The sequence below is a fragment of the Camelus bactrianus genome, chromosome 3 (assembly GCF_048773025.1).
Source record: "Camelus bactrianus isolate YW-2024 breed Bactrian camel chromosome 3, ASM4877302v1, whole genome shotgun sequence".
In the NCBI taxonomy this organism is placed as follows: Eukaryota; Metazoa; Chordata; class Mammalia; order Artiodactyla; family Camelidae; genus Camelus; species Camelus bactrianus.
Genome location: NC_133541.1, coordinates 95,963,038 through 95,981,385, shown reverse-complemented (window position 1 = coordinate 95,981,385; position 18,348 = coordinate 95,963,038). Strand labels below are relative to the sequence as shown.

The 18,348-nt window shown below is 47.7% G+C and overlaps 2 protein-coding genes across 15 annotated transcripts in view; one reads left to right on the top strand and one right to left on the bottom strand.

The window, feature by feature from the left end:
- The window catches only part of LOC141575559 (uncharacterized), a 37,874-nt gene extending 28,717 nt beyond the window's left edge, over nucleotides 1–9,157 (bottom strand). The window contains exon 1 of the mRNA XM_074355030.1: nucleotides 9,132–9,157. Coding sequence (XP_074211131.1) covers nucleotides 9,132–9,157 — 26 coding nt within the window. The remainder of the gene's footprint in view (nucleotides 1–9,131) is intronic.
- The window catches only part of MACROH2A1 (macroH2A.1 histone), a 76,688-nt gene that overhangs the window by 977 nt on the left and 57,363 nt on the right, over nucleotides 1–18,348 (top strand). For all 14 annotated transcript variants that reach the window (XR_012505643.1, XR_012505642.1, XR_012505644.1 and 11 more), the window contains exon 2: nucleotides 9,123–9,327. Coding sequence is in view for 10 of the 14 variants with exons in the window: in XM_074360706.1 (XP_074216807.1) it covers nucleotides 9,156–9,327 (172 nt within the window). In the remaining 4 variants the exon portion in view is untranslated. The remainder of the gene's footprint in view (nucleotides 1–9,122; nucleotides 9,328–18,348) is intronic.

Sequence of the window (18,348 nt, the reverse complement as noted above, 5' to 3'; positions counted from 1 at the left end):
GGCTGAGTTACCTGACAACAGGTGTGCGAGATGGCCTGCCCCACCTCCACTCGTGCAGGGGCCACGGATCACTCAAGGATCTTGTTCGTAGATTGGAAGATTCTTTTAGACAACATGTTAGGGGCAAATATTCCTGAGTTTGAAAGTGAGAGAATTCTGTGCAAACATCTGAGACTAACCTTGAGTTCAATAATTAAAACTCTCATGAAGTCCTTGTAAGACTTTAATGATCCAATAAACAGTATATAAGAATAGACAATTAGAGGGGAACTCCTGCTAGCTTTTCTCTTTCTTCCACCTTTGTGGTTTGAGATTTTATCATTAAAGAAGGGGGAAAGTGCTTTGTTCCAAGGCTCCCTGCTCTGAGGACTCAGGGAGTTTTGAACAGTTTCAGGTTTGAGTGGGAGACACTAGTTGTGAATTAGGTGGAATCCACGTACTCCAGGTCACCTATAGGTTTTTAGTCTTGCTGTCAGAGGAGTTTTTAGCTCCGAAATGAACACCTCATGCCTGCAACTGGAATTAATATCTCTTGTACACAACTAACCAAAGCTGGGCAGTGGCATCTCGGTCTTGCACAGGAGGTTCACTGATGAGAATATATGTTTTTAAACCTGTTTCTTTCTCTCGCTCTCTTTTTTTTTTTTTTAACCCTCAAGACTTTAAATTCATCTTTACTCTAGTTTTAGGAGAGTGGGAAATCTCTCCAATCTACTGTTGCTTTAATCTCTTAAGATTGTTAATGCTGATCCCTTAATAAAGGCATTAAGGAGGAGGGGAGGGGTTAAAGTAAGTAAAAACTGAGGCAGGGCTTCTAGAATGAGGGCGGGATGGCTCACGTTTTATTCAACTTTGAGAGTTGTCTGGAACATCACACACAGCATTCTGATACACAACTATAAGTCACTGGCTTGGCCTGTACTAAATGGGCCAGGGTCAGGGAGTGGTGCGTCTCAGTCTGCCTTTTCTTCTGGTCCTGAAGACAGCAGATCTTGGGAAGAGCCCTCATGGCTTCCTCAGAGAGATGCTTGGAATACATACATGTATTCTAGGACCTGCCTCTAATAGCTTCAGAGTTAATGCTGCCCCAAGCCATTTGAAGGAAGTTCATTTAAAAATAAACCAAAGCACAAACTGAAAACCTCAACCTGACAAAACTCAGCAAGAATCTATATATGGTGTTCATCAGAATTGCAGCAGCCTTTAGCTCTCATTTCAGTGTGCCCTTAGATTTGTGGCAGCTTTTTCAGAGCCCCATTCTTGGCATATAGGCTGGGTTGGGGCAGAGGTTAGTGGAGCCCAGACCTGTCCTATGGGTCCTTTTCCATGTTCTGTAGGTTTAGAAGTACATTGCACCCCACCTCAGCTCTTGAGTGAGCCCAAGTGAGTCAGCTCTTCATCGCAAAGAGTTGTATAGCTTGTTTGCTTGGATCAAGCCTGCTGGATCGATGTCTTGCAGTCTTTCAGCAAATATTTCTTGAGAATCAGTTTCTTGAGGGCTAGGCACTGGAGACGGAACCTGATCAAGAAATGCCCGGTCTTGCCATGTCTCTCTACCTCTGAGGAGGGGAGGGGGGTGAGGTTGAATCAGTCGCCAGTGGCCAGTGATTTATTCAGTCATGCCTCCTGTGTAATGAAGCCTCCACAAAAATCCCCAAAAGACAAGTTTCAGAGACTGTCTAGATTGGTGAACATGTGGAGATTTGGAGAGAGTGGCACACTTGGAGAGGGCATGGAAGCTCCATACATTGCCCTGTGTATCTGTTCCATCTGGCTGTTCCTGAGTTATGTCCTTTTATAATAAACTGGCAATCTAGTAAAGAAAAAATAGGAGAAAGCCCAGTTCTTGTCCTTGGGGAGCTGACATGAAGAGAAGGCAGACAAGCAGTCATTGCAAGTTCAGTGCAGGAGGCCACAGTAGCTCCCATAGTGGCTCCCAGGACAATAACCTAACTAGGAGCAAGCCCTCAACAGGCACGGAAAGGCCAAGGAAGAGTTGGCCAGGCAAAGGAGGGCAGGTAGGGACAAGTGTTTGAGACCTACACACCATGTGCAGAGTCTTAGAACAATGAGAACAGGAAGTCATGTGGGGGAACTGCTGGAGGCTCAGGATGGCCGGATCCTAGAGGGTGAGGCTAGAGGGCCAAATGGTCCAAATCAGAGGATCCTGAGGAGAAACACATTGGGGGATTTAGACTTCTTCCTTAGAGCAGTAATAAGGCATTGCACGCTCTGGGTAAGAGGAAGATTTGGTCAGGTGTCCTTTATTATTGGGAATACTTCATCTATTCAAGTGTTGAATAGCTTCTAGATGCCAAGACTGACCAGAGTCTTGCCCTACTGAAGCTCACATTTTCCTTTGATGGCTTTCCATTGGAGTGACCAGCTCTGAGTTTGGCACAGCCTTTAAAAGAGAGAGGAGGGGTGAAGGAAAGTTTCCTTATGAAGCAGGCAGACAGCCCCTTACTATTGAAATACTGTGCTGGTTCCAACCAGTGTTGCTCAGGAAGCACGCCATGGAGTGAGTTTGCAGAGATGAGGTTTTAATCCCAGACTAGCTTCCTGCTGTTTCCTGCTTGTAGTGAATAACAGTCACGTTTGGGTTTTGTTTTTTTCCCGCCACTAAAAACCTAGCACTTAAGAAAAGTGATGTCTGCTGGAGCAAAATGTGGGGTTTAGAGTTTATTTACTGTCTCAATTTATCCTTCTCTTCCTGTTTGTGAGCTCTTGGTTCACTGAGGGTAGACTGTAAGTTCTTTAATCATCCAGCTCATTTTAAGATGTAGTGTTTTATGAATGGAGAGAGGTGTTTTTCTTGATTGGCCAGAGTACCAGTGGAAGTCTCTGTTCTGAGCCAGTCAGAGTGCAGCTTGTGAACCCCAGCTCTGTGAGGGATAGTTGTGTAGAATATCCACATGTCTCTGGGGACGTGACAGCAGTGACACTGTTAATCATTTGGTACAATAGGAGTAAACCGAAGAGAATGCTGTAAACAGGATTAGTGTCCTGCGCTTAAGAATTAAGTGTCTCAGGTTTGCCTTCATGACTGGAGTTGATGGGAAGGTTACAAATGTATGTGGACACTTGGGCATTTATCTAGCTGCAGGGAGTGGACGGGGCAGTCCTCCCTCCCTAACAGTGACTTGAATGCTGATAGCTCACATCCCTCCATCCTGCGGTGCTGGAGCTAGGGTTGTCTGACTAGCAGTCCCCCAGCAGTTCTAATCAATATTTAGTTCAGATCAATATGCACGCATTCATTGCTTAGATAATAAGACTTAACCATTGAGCATTCTGATGGTTTTGTGAGTGCCCTGATTATTTAAGAGTTTTCTGTGCTGCAACTTTAACAGATGTCAGCATCTTACAGTTATGAGGAAGGTAAGTATTTTCTTCTGGTCTGTGTTACTGAGCCCATCTTATGGCAAGAAGAGAGGCTGCTGGAGCCATAGAATTGTCAGGGAGTCGGAAGGCCTCTGCATTCTCCTACATCAGCCACCAGGGAAGCTGTGATGTTCCCTTCCTGGGAAACCCCAAGGTAGTGTGCCGCAAACTCTGTTAATTTTGAGTCTGCACTCCCACAGAGATTGGCTAGGTATTGTGTAGGAGACTGGCCCCAGAGAAAGTCCCTGACTGATCTCTCTCTTGCCACATCTTGATGAATCCTGTGGCCTTTGGAAATGCTGCCCTCATTTTTGTCAGGAGAACCCCATTCACTGTAAATGCCAGCTAATCAGTCACCACCCAGCCAGCATTTGAGGGCCTTCCAGGAACCAGGCAGGGTGGTAGGTTTTGGAGATACAGTGGTGAGCAGAGTAGCCTGGTCCATCCCATCAGGACAGGTAAGGAAATAGGTAGTGGTGATACAGTGTAACCAGTGCTGAGATTGGGGAAGCTAGCTCTAGAATGTTTACAGAAATTGTATCCAAAGTGGCAGTTAGGTTGGAAGGAAGGGCTAGAAGCTGCATTTGCAAAGCACTTTATAAAGACTGAGAAGAGCAACTGAACATACTTCAGTGGTGGCTGAGTTTCATTATAAGGGATTTTTTTGCTGGGCTCAGGGGCCACTGCAGGAATGTCTACTGAAGAAACAGAGTGGGTCCCCAGTTGCTGAAATAGGCATAGTGGGCCAGAGGTCACCAGGGCCTTGCATGGAGTCTGGACATGGGGCTGCTCCATGCTAGGCTGGGACTGGGGGCCACATGGCACAGCTACTGCAGGAATGCAGAGGAGGAGCTCCTTGATAGATCTCCATCACCAGAGGAGGAACTGGGTCCATTGGTAGGACTGCTTCAGACTGAGGGCTGGAGAGAGCGTTCCAGACTGAGCAAGTGACATGTGCCAAAGGGTGGAGGTAGGAACGAAGGTGGTTTGCTGTGCAGCAAGGCGCCAGTTAGGGTGCCCTGTGGGCTAGGAATAGAATGGTGTGGTAGGTAGGATGGCCCTTTGCCTTCCTCATCTCTGCTGCTCCTCCATGTTTTGTGTCCATCTTATTCACGGGATCCTCACAACCAGGCTTATCATTTGTCCTGTGCTTTGAGGACAGGTCGCATTGTCCTTATCACATCTCCATTGTTGGGAGGCCTGTGGTCAGAGACCTGCTTCTCACTTGATCCTGGCTCCTCTTTGTACAGTCCCCTTCCCTAGTGTGTCTCAGAGTGAGCTTTGGGTTTCTGCAGAGAAGGTTTATGTCTATTGTGATTGATTTGTAGTTAGAGGTGTTGCAGAGATAAAGACCACAGAGATCCCTTCAGGACCAACCACAGAATCTTCATTTCCTGGCCTGGTAACAGTCAAAAAGACAGCCAAGTCATTGTTCAGTGATGAACGATACCAGGGTTGCCAGAAGACCTATCACTGTCTTCAAAGCATGTGGGGCCCTCTACAGGGGTGAGGGCTTCTGGTTTGCTGAATAGGGTGCCCTCCTGGAAGGAAGGACAGAGCTTTGTCAGTTTGACAAGGTATTATTGCTATTTCTCCTGTGAGCAAGGTCAGTGCCCTAAAGAGAAGCTGAGTGTGTAAAAATCCACTTTCTTTATGATGAAAGACCGTCCATCTCTCAGAAAAGCCTGGATGCAGGACATGGGTCACAGTCAGGTTTGACTGGTCACTCAGAACCTGGCTTCAGGGCTACCTTTCAGGTTGGTTTGTCATGTTACAGAGGCTGCTGTTTCCTCTTCTTCAGAGCAAATGGCTAGAGGACATTTCTCAACCTTTCTTGCACTTGGGTGTGGCCATGTGACCACGTTCTAATCAATGGATCTTGGTCAGAAATGGTGTGCCCCCCTTTCAGACCTGGTTTCTGAAAGCCCCCATGAGTTGTCCTCCATGGCCTTTTCCCTTCTGTGGTAATGCTGGCAGTTGTGCATTGAAGAGTGGTAGGAGTCTGGATCCATGAATCATCCTGTAGAGAAGCACCAGCCAACCATGGAAGCCACTTGGAACTTTTCACAAGTGAGAAGTGAGCTGTGGGGCTATTTCTTATAGCAGCTAGCCTAGAGTATATAGTCACTAAGTGGTGGAGCCATGGCTCGAATCAGGTCAGTCTGACTTTGGAATTCAAGTTATTAAGCACTTCTGTCACAGCCACTCTCTTCCCCCCACGTTGGTGCCTGGCCATAGCTCCCCATGTCCCATCGACCTCTAAAGAGCAGGATGGACCTGGCACATGTATGGGTTTAGCTGGAGACTGCACAGGTACAACATGATTTTCCAAATGATGTTTTAACATTGCTACACATTAGTGGATGTCATGAGGCTGCACAGTTTAGTAGAATTCTTCCATAGCTGTGGCTGCAGCTTGGAGATAGTTAGAAGTGTAGGAAGAACACGAGGAATGGCAAGGAACAGACTCTCTTGAGGACGGACCCCTTAGGATGGGGATAGAGACTTGGGACTTCTCTATTTAGAGAGGAACCTGACGCCAGATGAGACAAGAAGATGTTCTACCAGCATAGTGGCACTGATGTTTATGATCTTTCTTGGGACCTGGGGACCTTTGGATGAGTTGACTACAGCACCTGGCATGGAGTAGCTTGAAGCTGAGTCGATTTGAGGAGGTAGGCTCACAGATGTGTGCTAGGATATAGGCTGTGAGAACACGGAGCAGTGAGCAATTCCAGTCTATGGTCAGGACCAAGAAGAGGGGTCATGTGAATATCAGTTTAGCAGGTTGGCAAGGGGACAGAGGGTGTTACAGGCAGGAGAAGCAGCATGTATAAAGACATTCTGGACACAACATCACAGGTCAGGAAGTCAGGGGCAACGTGGGCCATCTGAGACTGGGCAGGGGTGGCAGGAAGCAGTGCTGCAGAAGTGGTTGGAGGATGATGTTTGTGGCTGTCTCGGGTGATGGGGAATCAGTAAAGTGGGCAGAGACCTCTGGTGTTCATGGAGAGACTGGTGCTGGGGAGGACAGGTGAGAAGTAGCGAGAGCTGAACCGAAGCAGGGAGGGCAAAGAGAAAGGAAGAAGTTTGAGAAGTTATGGAAGTGGGTTCAACAGAGCCTGGCTAATGACTGGGTGCTGTGGAGGTGGGCAGGGAAGTAGGGACAGGTTGACTCCTGCTTGGTAGCTTGATGCATGATGTTGCCACCCCTGGGGCTGAGATACCCAGAGGAGTTCAGGTGCCTTTGGGACTTACAGGGTAGTCAGAACAGAGCTCTGGGACTCAGCAGCCAGGTGTGTGCTGGGCTGGGGACCTGGGAGTCACCAGCATGTCGACCTAAAGACTCTTGGCTTGAGTCAGAGGAAAGCCCTGGAGGATTACTTTTAAGGAATAAATGTGTCTGGGACTCATCAGGTCCCTGAATCATGGCTTCTCTCTGAGGCAGGACTTTGTCCAATTCCCACAAAGGCAGCCCCAAACATACCCTTACAGGTCTGTCTGGAGACAGAGCTGGAGTCTGTGCTCCAGTGAGAACAGGCCTGAGCTGTGTTAGTCATCACTGACCACAGGCCTCTCCTGGAAGAGGGGAAGCACTCAGATCTAAATGCTCTTGGTCTAAAGGCATTGGGTTGGTCTGTGGAACACATTTGTATTAAAGCAGAAGACTGCTAGGAGCCCAGTTACAGCTTTTTCCCTGCAAACAACATGTGCACACATGTATACACATACTATTTCCTGCTCAGAGTGAGCATGGGCACCTGTTTGCAGGGAATGTTTTAAAACAGAGCTCATTACAGCAAGAAGTGGAGCCAGCTATTTGTCTCAGAAAAACCAGACCCTCCTGGGACTCTCTTTAGTGCTTGTGGTCAATTAAGACTTGGTGCCCTTCTTGACAGGGTGAAGTACGGGGTTCTCATCACAGAGGTCATGAGCCCCCTCTAGCATCCATCAAGAACCAAGGCTTGAGCCCCCTTAATTCTAGTGGGCCTGTCCACACAGCTGCCCCAGAGTGCCCAGGAATCTGCTCTCTGCTGTAGTGGCCATCTCTGTCAGCCAGATGGTCTGAGATTATCCTGATGTTAGTATGGACCAGGCATGTCTTGAATGTAGGGTTAGGTGTCAAAATAACAAGGACTCCTAACTCTGTGGCCTCCACGTGGACTGTTAGAGCTGGAGGGGCCCACACATCACAGAGCCTGACCTCAGTTTACCGAGACCTATCTATTTGGTTCAGTGGTCTGAGCGTAAATGTCTTCTAGGCAAGGCTTGTCTGGTGCCCAGAACAGGCTGAGGCCTCTTGACAGCCCCTCACCCAGCACCCTGCACTGGCCTTTCACAATGACCATTTAAATGACTGTAGGGTTAGTTATTGTTTCTCTTCCCTATCAGCTCTGGGAGAGCAGGGACCATATCTGTCTCATGAACTGCTGTCTCCAGTCCCCAGCATAGTTCCTGAAGTGAATGCATGAATGACTTGAATGCATTTAGCAAATAGCTGTGACCTTACTATGTGGTGCTCCATTAGGAATACAGTCAGGGGCAGCCCTCTGAGACCTTACAGTATGATGGGAGAGATGGGGGCAGTGTTGTGGCATGAAGCACATAGGAGCCCAGAGGATGGAGCAACTCAGTTGGAGTACTCAGGGAAGAGTTAGCAGAGGGCAGAAAAGCATGAGGGGTAAAGGAGGTTCTGGCAAAAGGGTATAGCCACTGCAGAGGAGGGCGTTTGGGGGACTCCCCTATGTTCACGTTTAGACTGCAGGAAGCACAGGTAAAGCTGGGTGGGTGTGCCAGGCCTAGATTTCTAGGGCATTGCACGGCAGGCCAAGGGTCCTGATTTTATCTTGGGAATTGTGGCAGCAGAGAAAACTGTAAGACCAGGGCCACAGCATTTTAGGCTTTGCATGTACAAAGATAGCCCAGCCACCGGAGGGCAGGTGGATTAGAAGAGAGTGTGGCCTCTGGTGAGAAGACCTTTTTAGGAGACGCTTGTGAGCATTTGGTTAAGATAGTGGTGACCTAGATCCAGTCACATTCGGGGTGGAGGAGAGAAGATCCCACAAAAGGTGCTGAAGAAGGGGCTTTTGGGTTGGGTATTGGGAGCAGGGGCAGGGAAAGAACTCTCCTCCGTCTTCTCTAAGGACAGGCGTGTCTAGCAGTCTGGAAGTGTTCAGAGGGCCTCTTACTCCAGCCTGGCTGTCCACTGAACTGAACTCTTGTGAGCTGGTCTTGCCTCTCACAGATAAAGGACCATTAGGTAGAAATGCTGCTTTCATCAAAGAACCTAGATTCCTGCTTTACATTTTCATTCTAGGGGCAGGTGACATAGTTTTTTCTTTCATGAAGGCTGCAGCAAATTATCTGTCTTGGTCTCAAGTGTATGAAAATACAATTATTAAGCAAGTGTATAGATCGTAGCCAAGAAATCCCATTTTCTTTTACATCATGTGGCATAAAGGCAAGGCACTTAAGAGCAGTCATTGTCAGAGTAACATTTAAGTGGAAGTGGCTGATAAAATTGATGTCATGGTATAAAAAGTGAAAAGCTAAGCCATTCTCTTTTCAGGGGGCGAAGTGCATGGGGGGACTGTGTAAACTAGACTCATGGTGCTCAGTGGCTGTAGGCATTGGGATCTGCTGGCAGGACCCGTTTCTTCCAGGAGTCAGAGTGCACTGGGGAGGGGGAGATGCGCTGTCCCCAGTGATCCTGACTGGTGCCCCTCTTGCCTCCACAGCGTGCTTACTGATCCATCTCCAGGGCCACGGCCATGTCGAGCCGGGGTGGGAAGAAGAAGTCCACCAAAACCTCCCGGTCTGCCAAGGCGGGAGTCATCTTCCCTGTGGGCCGGATGCTGCGGTACATCAAGAAAGGCCACCCCAAGTACAGGATTGGAGTTGGGGCGCCCGTGTACATGGCCGCTGTCCTGGAGTACCTGACAGGTAAGTGTGCCCGAGTCACTGTGGACACCACGACTTTCCAAGGATTGATAGGACCTTGCTAGTTTCATATGTTTTGAAATTTTTCAAACCTACAGGAAATTTACAAGAATAGTACAGTGAACATTTTCACCTAGATTCATCAGTTGTTAACATTTTGTGCTGCTTGCTCTATTTCCCTCTGCCCTGTGTGTGTGTGTGTGAATGAGCACACACGAATGTTTATTTTTGGCTCTTACCTATCATACAGTCTGTTTTGAAATTTTTTTTAATTGTCCTAAATGTCCTTTATGATTTTGTTCCCTTTTCTTTCCTAATCCAGGATCCATTTCAGGATCATAGGTTGCATTTAGCTGTCAGGTCTCTCTAGTCTTATTTAATCTATAAAAGGATTCCCCAGCTTTTAAGTTTTGTTTTAATTTTTGATCACATAGACATTTTTGGAGGGCCTGGGCCATTCGTTTTGCGGAATGCCCTTTAATCTGGGTTGATCTCAGGTTCAGGTTGAATTCAGGCTAAACATTTTGATAGGCGATTTGTGTAAGTGATGTTGAGTCTTTCTCTGGCATCACATCGAGAGGCAGCTGACGTGGGTTTGTCCTGTCACTGATGCTCTTCATGTTGGTCATTCGATGAAAATGGTGTCTGGGTTTCTGCACATCCTGTATCACAAACTTTCACACAGCAGCTTTAGCATTCCTTAATGATCTTACCTGAATCAGTTATCACTGTGGTGGTTATAAATTAGTGATTTTTCTATCATTTATTAGTTGGCGTTCTTCTGTTAAGAAAAGCTTTCCTTCTGCCCCCCTTTTTTTTTTTTTGGTGCTATCAATATTGGTTTGTGGATTTAAAAAATTAAGTGGGTTATATACTATCATGTCATGACTTGTTATGATACTCAAACTGTCTCAAATTTGACCTTTAAGCTGGTTTTTATGTCTTTTTGCTCACTCTCCATCAGTTTCTGTACGTTTCCTGCTTTCTGACATAATGAGAGAGTCTTGTCTCCCCTGAACTTCCCCTGCCTCAGTTTTGGAATCAGCCATCTCTCCAGGGGGTCCTTGGTCCTTTTCCCAGATATAATCTTATTGGTGGTTCCATAGCAACTGTGGGAGGCCAGCTGGGCAGGGATACCATCCCTCATTTTTAGTAATGAGAAAACCAGCCTCAGTGCGTAAAAAGATTTGCCTGGAGTCACATATAACCGGAAAGTACTTGAGAAGAGATGCACATCTTGCTGCCCTTTTATAATTTTTTCACCACTTTTTGCTCTGTGTGTGATCAGGATAGGTGGCAGGCAGGGGCAGCCACCTCTCTAAAGCCAGAAAGGGGAGACAGCAAGACAAGCTGCCTCTTCCAAAGGAGTGTGGTCAGACAGCCAAAGAGCTGGGTCACTTCTTGCTTTCCCAGGACTCTCAATAATTCCAGACCAAGGTTTCCCCCACAGAGAACACAGTCATGAGGGTTATAAAGTTTTTATGTTCTGTTAAAAGCATCTAGGCATGAAAAGTGATTGGTGTTACAGTTGTGAGACCTTTGCATATATTTGGAACTTTAACCCTCTGCTTGTCAGAGACTTCTAGGTGCCACGGCTGGTAGCGTGAGCTAGGTGTGACTCTTCTCACTATGCAGATGAGGAAACAGGCCCAGAATTTGTGTGGCACACCCAGGAAGACCCTGTGTAACACTGTCGATCGGGCAGGGAGACCAGGGGAGAAGTCCTTAGATAGGACTCAGAGGACATTTTCTAGGTCTGGCCTGGTAGTTTACATGCTGTGTGACCCAGAGAGAGTCACTTAACCTCTGGACCATAATTTCCTTACAACTCAAATGAAGGCAATAGTCCCTGCTTCACCAACTCCAGGCTGCTGTGAGATCTTTTTTGGAGCATAATGGGAAAGCTGACATGATGTGGAAACTCAGATAGCCTGTGTTTCCTGGTTCCAAAATGCTCCCATGTCCCTAGCACCGGAATGACGCTGGAGTATTCATAGATACTGTCATCAGGCCAAGCACAATAGCAGTTTCATTTCTTTCATCAAGCTTCCTCTTTTTAGTTTGCAGGGTGTGGGGTGGGAGATACCACTGCTCCATCATGTCTGAGGCTGCAGCTGTCTGCTACACGGACTTTCTGTCCATTTTCCTTATCTGTGCCTGGCTGGCTCTGAAATGGAGCATAGCGCTCATGAGGTCCAGGTCAGCAGGTCCATTCTCATGGGGGCCAGGCACCTTGACCCTGCACTCATACTCACCATGCCTGTCCCCCGCTGTTACGAGTGCAGTAGTGGTCCCAACGGGGTGGGTGGTAGGAATGGTCAGGGCAGCCCAGTGCTATAGCTGGACAAGTCACTCGAGGCAAATCCTTACTCTGGCATTAGCCACATGAACTTCTGTATATTAGAGACTAATACATATTTTTAAGTTTTACCAATTCCTTCCAGCAGAGCTATAGTTAGCTTAATCTGAGCCATTTCCTCTGCCTGCGTGCAGGGCTGAGTCATTGGCATGACCCTTGACTAGTACCTGCCCCTGATGTGGTGCCTGGCCTGCATGATGGGGCCTTAGGGTATGTCCAGAGCCATTAGCGCTGTGCTTGGTCACTGCTGTGGTCACTTGTGTTCTGTTGCCTGATGGGTCAGGAGCTGAGCTCCAGGGCTGGGTCCAGTGAAAATGCTGCTTCGTTCCACTGGTCAAAACAGTGCTGCCCTCACACTGACAGCTCTCGGGAGGTGATCTGCCCTGAGCCCCTTGGGCTGGAATGTGTGAACATGTGGAGAGTTGGAAGTCCTGGGCATCTGCCTTCTCAGAACTTTGGTTTTGGTCCCTGAGAGAGAAGTAAAGGTGGACAAGCTCGCTTTCTGCTCTGCTCTTGGCTTTTGTTTCACTGAAGACCCTTTCCCATTTATTCTGCATGCTTACTGAGCACCTGCTGTGTGCCTGGCACTGTGCTAGGCTCTGTGTGACAGCACAGGGATGATGGGGACAGAGATGGTCTCTGCTCCATGGAGCTCACAGTCTAGTCTGCGAGAAGGAAGCAACCAACTGAGATGGTTACTGACTGTGATGAGTGCCGTGGAGGCTGTAAACAGGCCAGGGGCTCAGGCACCTGGGGTCTGGCGATGAACTGGTCCAGGAAGGCTTCTTTGAGGATGAGACATCAGCTGAGACCTAGAGAAGGAGACAGTGCCAATCAGCCCTGCGAGGGCTGGGAAAGGGGCTCTGCCACCCCACTCACCTGTGCACAGCACACCTGCTGGGTACTAGCTTCTTTTCTTCCCATAGTTTGGAGAAGGTGTAGGAAGAGGGAGAAGCCAGGGTAGCGGCTTTCAGGCAGCTTAGGGCCAAGTTAAGGATGTGATCCAGACATCATGCTCCAATACAAGGCATCTGAGGGAAGTACCATCCAGTTAGCAGGTACTCACTGAGAGGTCCCTTGTGTCTAATACTGGGATACAGGCCAGAATAAGACCTCTCCCCAGCCCGAAGAGCTTTGTCCAGAGATAGGTACAAGCAAGAGAAAGGCAGTGATGGTGCAGGACCACATGTGCTGAGAGTAGGTTTCAGAAAATGATTCCTGGAGGATGCTTGTTAACCAGTTAACCAGAGTTACCCTGCCTGTCTAGTTGTCACCTGAAGGGTCCTGTGGAGGCACTGTCTTCTCTAACAGGTGGCATACATAATTGCAGGCATGGAGATGGGGTGTCACATGATGCTCTGCTGAAATGGCCAGGCCTCCTGCCATCAGAAGGCCCCAGTGAAGAGATGAGGAGGGGTTTGGACACTCCGGGGTGGCTGAGCTGCAGGACCCACCTAGGGCCAGGTAGCTCTGGAGCAGGAAGCTGACATCTCTTTGGTGGCCAGGCCTGGAAACCACTGGGGGTGCCACGATATTCAGTAGAAATCGGGTAGAGGCAGCAGAAATCGGGTGGTTTAGAGTGTGGACCTTGGTGTGGGGCCAACGTTTCTTAATTGTGGCCTTAGGCAAGTCATTCACATCTCCAAGCCGCAGTGTTATTATCTGTGAAATGAAGGTTACAGTAACTGTGTCATGGGTTATTATGAGATGGAAATGAGAGAATACATGTGAAGTTCTTTCCCGTGCCAGCATGGTGTAGGTGACCAGGGGCTAACTGTTAACGTTAGGGTGAAAGCAGAGAGGAAAGAGTCCCAGTAGTCCTGCTCCAGTGCTGAGGTGACTGCCCTTAGGGAGGGTGATGCGAGCTGTCACTGCCCACTTGTGTGTTGTCCTTTCAGTTGATCAGAGCTCGCTGGGCCTCACCAGGCACTGCAGAATGTCTTGGCTGTTTCAGGACTACTCCCCCTGGTTTATTTCAAGCTGCCATTTGACAACTCCTCCTAAAGCCTTTATCACCCTCAACACCAAGATGCCTTGTTACCATACTCTTCAGACTGGCGTTGAAGGACTCTTCTGTCCTGAGCTCCTGGCACACTCCTGAAAACCTTCTTGAAACATTTTCTGTTTAGCTAGGAGCTGAGCATGCCCAGCCCCAGGGTGTAAGGCCAGAGCTGAGACCAGGCTAGCATGAGAGTACCTGGACAGTCAGCAGCCCCTGCAGGCCAGGGGCCATCAGAGCCTAGATAGATGATCCTCTGTAAGAGCAGATCTCCAGGGATGAGGGACTATCCAGGTACTCCTCCCTGGGGTCTCCTCCAGGCTGGGGTGGCTGTGGGAGGAGGTTGTGGCCTTGCATCTTGCTCTGAAACTTGCAGCTGGCATCTGTTTCTCCCCTTGGGTGCAGAACGCAGTGATCTGCCAGACTTAAAAGGAAAAGGCAACATCTGGAACAAGCTTGAGTCTGGTGATCAGACAGCTCCTTCCCCACATCTTTGGGCACCTGGCTCGGCAGCCCTGCTGCCTCTTCCCAGAGCTCCTCCTGAAATGTGATGCTGTCTGCGGGCTTGTCAGTGCCCCAGGACCGGCGGGCCTGGCTCCATTCTCCATCCCCTTGGTCCTTGATCTTCCAGCCTCAGCGGTAATAGTAGCCCCACCTCTTGGGATTGCTGTGGAGAGCTATATTGCATCTTAAGAATTTAGCCGACATTAGTAGTAAACATTCAAAAAATGATGGATAAAAATAAGTATTATTATGGGGAAACTGGGGTAGTTTCTTTGAGGCATCATCTTTGCTCCCATTTTCCTGTGGTACTTTTAAATGATATTACAAGGGAACTTGACTTCAGCTCAGAAAGCCCCTTTGGAGTCTCTCCCCTTTGCCTAGCACAGCACTGCACGATGCTGGAAGGTATAGGAGATGTGAAATAAGAAACACATGACGTGGCTTTTGCTGCAATGGAACTTTCATTGATGTTGGGGACATGCAGGCCCACAGACCAGAAAGGGAATAGGGCAGGTATCTAAGGGGTGAATTAAGAGCAGTCGAGTACTACAGTGAAGGTACTGCTGGGCATGAGCAGTATGTAGAAGAGAAAGAGCAAACATGCTGTGATTTGATGGATGTAGAGCAGTCTGGGTTAACATTGCTCAAACTGTGTTCAGCAGAACCCAGGTGTTTGGCAAAACTTAAGAGGTAGTCCACCAAAACATGGCTGAAATCAGGAGACGGCTAGATTCACATTCCCTCTTTTGAGATGGATATATGAATAACTTTGTTGAGTTCCTCAGTAAAGGAACTTGTTTTAGTTTGGAAACCACCGAGAAACAGCTTTCTTGACTGCAGGACTTTTCAGAGCCTTTAACACACTGGTGTCCCCGTGGATCCCCAAGAGAAGGAACTGTGATATGCAGTGGTTCCCAAACTTTTATCACCAAGCCTTTCAGGGGACACAATACAGTGTGGGTTAAGCCATGAGAAATGTCACCATGGGGAGTGCAAAGTGAAGAAACAAAGCCGAAGGCCACCATGGAAGATGCGCTTTGGCCTGGCTTATTGTGGTGTTGAGGGGCAGAGCTTGGCTCATAGATAAGGAAACCTAGGTCTGCCTCCTCCATACAGGACCAAGCACATTAGAAGGTACATCAGCATTCACTCAGTTCACTTAGCAGAGCCACTGAGGCAAAGACCCAGGAAGGGCCTACCACTCTCAGGCCTGTGCTAGTCACTGAGATACAAGACAGAGGTCCTGCCCACGGGACTTACCCTGGAGGGATGTGCCTTTGGAGCCACTCACCCAACCCCAGAGAGAACAGGCCTGATTTCTGATCATCAAATCTGAAAACCTGTGTGATGACATCTTTTTCTTTTTCTGGTCCAGAAATCCTGTTACATAGCTTGATCACAGAGCTTATTCTGCCAACTTGCCTCCTAAAGCGTAAACATGTTTGTACAAATTGAATCTATTCTCAGAGGATTTCTTGACAGTAAGGAGGCCAGGAAACCCTGGGTGCCCGCTCTCAAGACTGAATGTTGACACCTTGTAATAATACAGACCCTCCCAGGGTGACCACCATGAGAAGTCTGCTGATTTGAATAACTAAGCTCTGGTATATTTAAAAATGTAATGTCACAGTATTATTTTTCTACCTCTTATGGATAAGGCCATGGCTAGATTTTTTTTTCCTGTTTTCTTTGGATCTAATCTACAAACTGATGAAGTCATGTGGATTTGCATAGTCTTAATCCCCCACTCCTTTTCTGTTTCCCCAAGCTCTGTCCCTCCCTCTGCCCTCTGTTTCAGACCTTGGTCTTCCCTCTGCTGTCTGTTGTCAGTGACCAGGACCTCCACGCTCTTCTAACAGGCATCCTCTCACAGCAGGCCCTCCAGTCTGAAGCTGCCTGCGGGTACTTCATTAACCATGGTGGAGTTTATAGGGTCAGCTCCTGACCTGGGGAACAAATAGGGTCCACCCGGGGGGGCACTTAGGGCCTTACAGCCACTTAACAGACTGGATGAGGCCCAGCCCTCATGCCTGACTGCATCCTGTAAGAAAACCCCAGGGAGAAGGGGTGGTGGTTAAAAAATACACCTTGATATCTGGTTTTGGCTAAGAAAATGATCATCTTCATCCCAAGTTTCAGCTTGTTTGATTTCTTATCTGTAACTCGGGTCAGATGTTGCACATCCCTTCAGTGTTAGTCATTGGGCTGCACTCCATCCTTGCCCCCATCTGTTGTAAGCATAGTACAGAGAAACCTCCTCTGTCAGCAGTACGTCCTGTTACACAGATAGTCGTTTCAACAAACATCCATCACACTTGGCATTTCTGGCCTAGGAAAGAAAGGATCCGACAAGCTTGGAAGATTAGGGTAGGCAGAGCCTGCAGTTGGCTCTGTCACTTACCTGACCTCTTTACCACTTTCCTATCCAGGACACCCAACTGTGTCCTGTACTTACACAGCAAAAAATAGGGCAGGAAGAAGAGGACAGGCTGGCTCTGTGATGCTTCAAGGCTCTCTGAATTCCTTTGTCTCTTGCTTGTTTGTGTGACCATCTTACATTTGACTAACACTTGAGGCCAGGACCCAGCTAACTCTTGCCAGCAACTTCATGCTTTCCTGGGGCTCTCAGAACCCCACAGTACTCACTGTTCTGCAAAGCCCTTTACCTACTGATAGGGAGAACTAGATTTTAATGAGGTGGAGGGTTGCAACTAGGAAAATGTTAGAAACACTGAAGTTGAAACCCAGTTTCAACTGGGTACCCAGTGTGTGTGGACTGTATTTAAATGCTTGTTCCCTTTTTGGGTTGTGTGAGTAATGTTTGAAAATTTGAGAATTTAACTACTTATAATCTCACTGTCCAGCGATAGTAGCTGGCACTGAATGCCTTTTATGTGTGTGTGTACACGTGAAAGAGAGATTTTAGTCTAATTACTTGTTTTTATTACTATCTGCTATTGACAATCTTCATTGATAGTTAACCAAAGAAAAACATCACTGTATATGCTCCTACAAAGCAAATCATGAAGTAATTAAGGGAGAGCTCCATAGTCAGTCCCCTCAGCCTCCCAGGGGATTCTGTGGTTGATGAACATTCAAGGAGCACTTGAAAAAGCAGCAGTTTAGCATGACGTGTCAGACAGTTTCCTGGTGACTTACCATGAGATGACCAGCCCGTTAGCAGACCCAGGTTGCTCAGACCTCAGGGCTGAGGCCAGATGTGGAAAGTACTAAGGAGTGGAGTTCTCCAGTGCTTCGCGACCCCCACAGGACGTGGAGGTGGCAGCCTGGCTCGAGGATGTGCTTGTCACGGGGCACATGAATCTGCGAAGCTCAAAAACTGAATTTTTATCTGGTCCTTTATCCGGTCCTTCTAAGAGGCCATGAGGTTGTCCAGGAGAGTGTGACCTGGGGCCCCTTGCAACAATTGCCCCATGTCCCCTGCTCTCCTGCTGCTGGGGGTTGGACCTTATCACTTGGATCAGAGAAAGGAAAGGCCTCATTGCTTTGTTTTACAGATATTTTCTCCTGGTCTGTGACTTATTCTCTTAACAGCGTATTTGACAAAGCAGAAGTTTTTTCCTTAATTTTAATGAAGTCCAACTTTCAGTTCATTCTTTCACATATTGTGCCTTTGATTGTTGTATCTAAAAAGTCATCGTCAAACCCAAGGTCATCTACATTTTCTTCTATGCTGCCTGCTAGGAGTTCTATAGTTTTGTGTGTTATATTCAGGTCTGTGATCTATTTTGAGTTAATTTTTGCAAAGGCTGTTAGAGCTGTGTCTAGATTCACTTTTTTGCATGTGGATGTTCCAGCACCATTTGTTGAAAACCTCTCTGCTTTCTTGAAGATAAGCTGTGTTGCCTAGGAAACCTTAGTGGTCAAGGAGTCTCACTTCACGATTTCCCGTTGAAGGGTGATATGTAACTTTCATTTCTGCCATCGGGGTCTGCAAATGCATAGACCAGTTCCCTAACAGGGGTTCTGTTTTTGCTTGGGTCAGTGGAAAAGCACAAAGCCCTACAAAAGCCTGATTCTGGATTCAGGCGAGGAAAGATGTGTGACCAAAGCTGGGTGCCTCTTTCATCTCAGACCTTCCATCTGGGCTCACTTTACATACATCCTTTAGAATTTCATTTAGTGAAGTCTTTTGGTTATA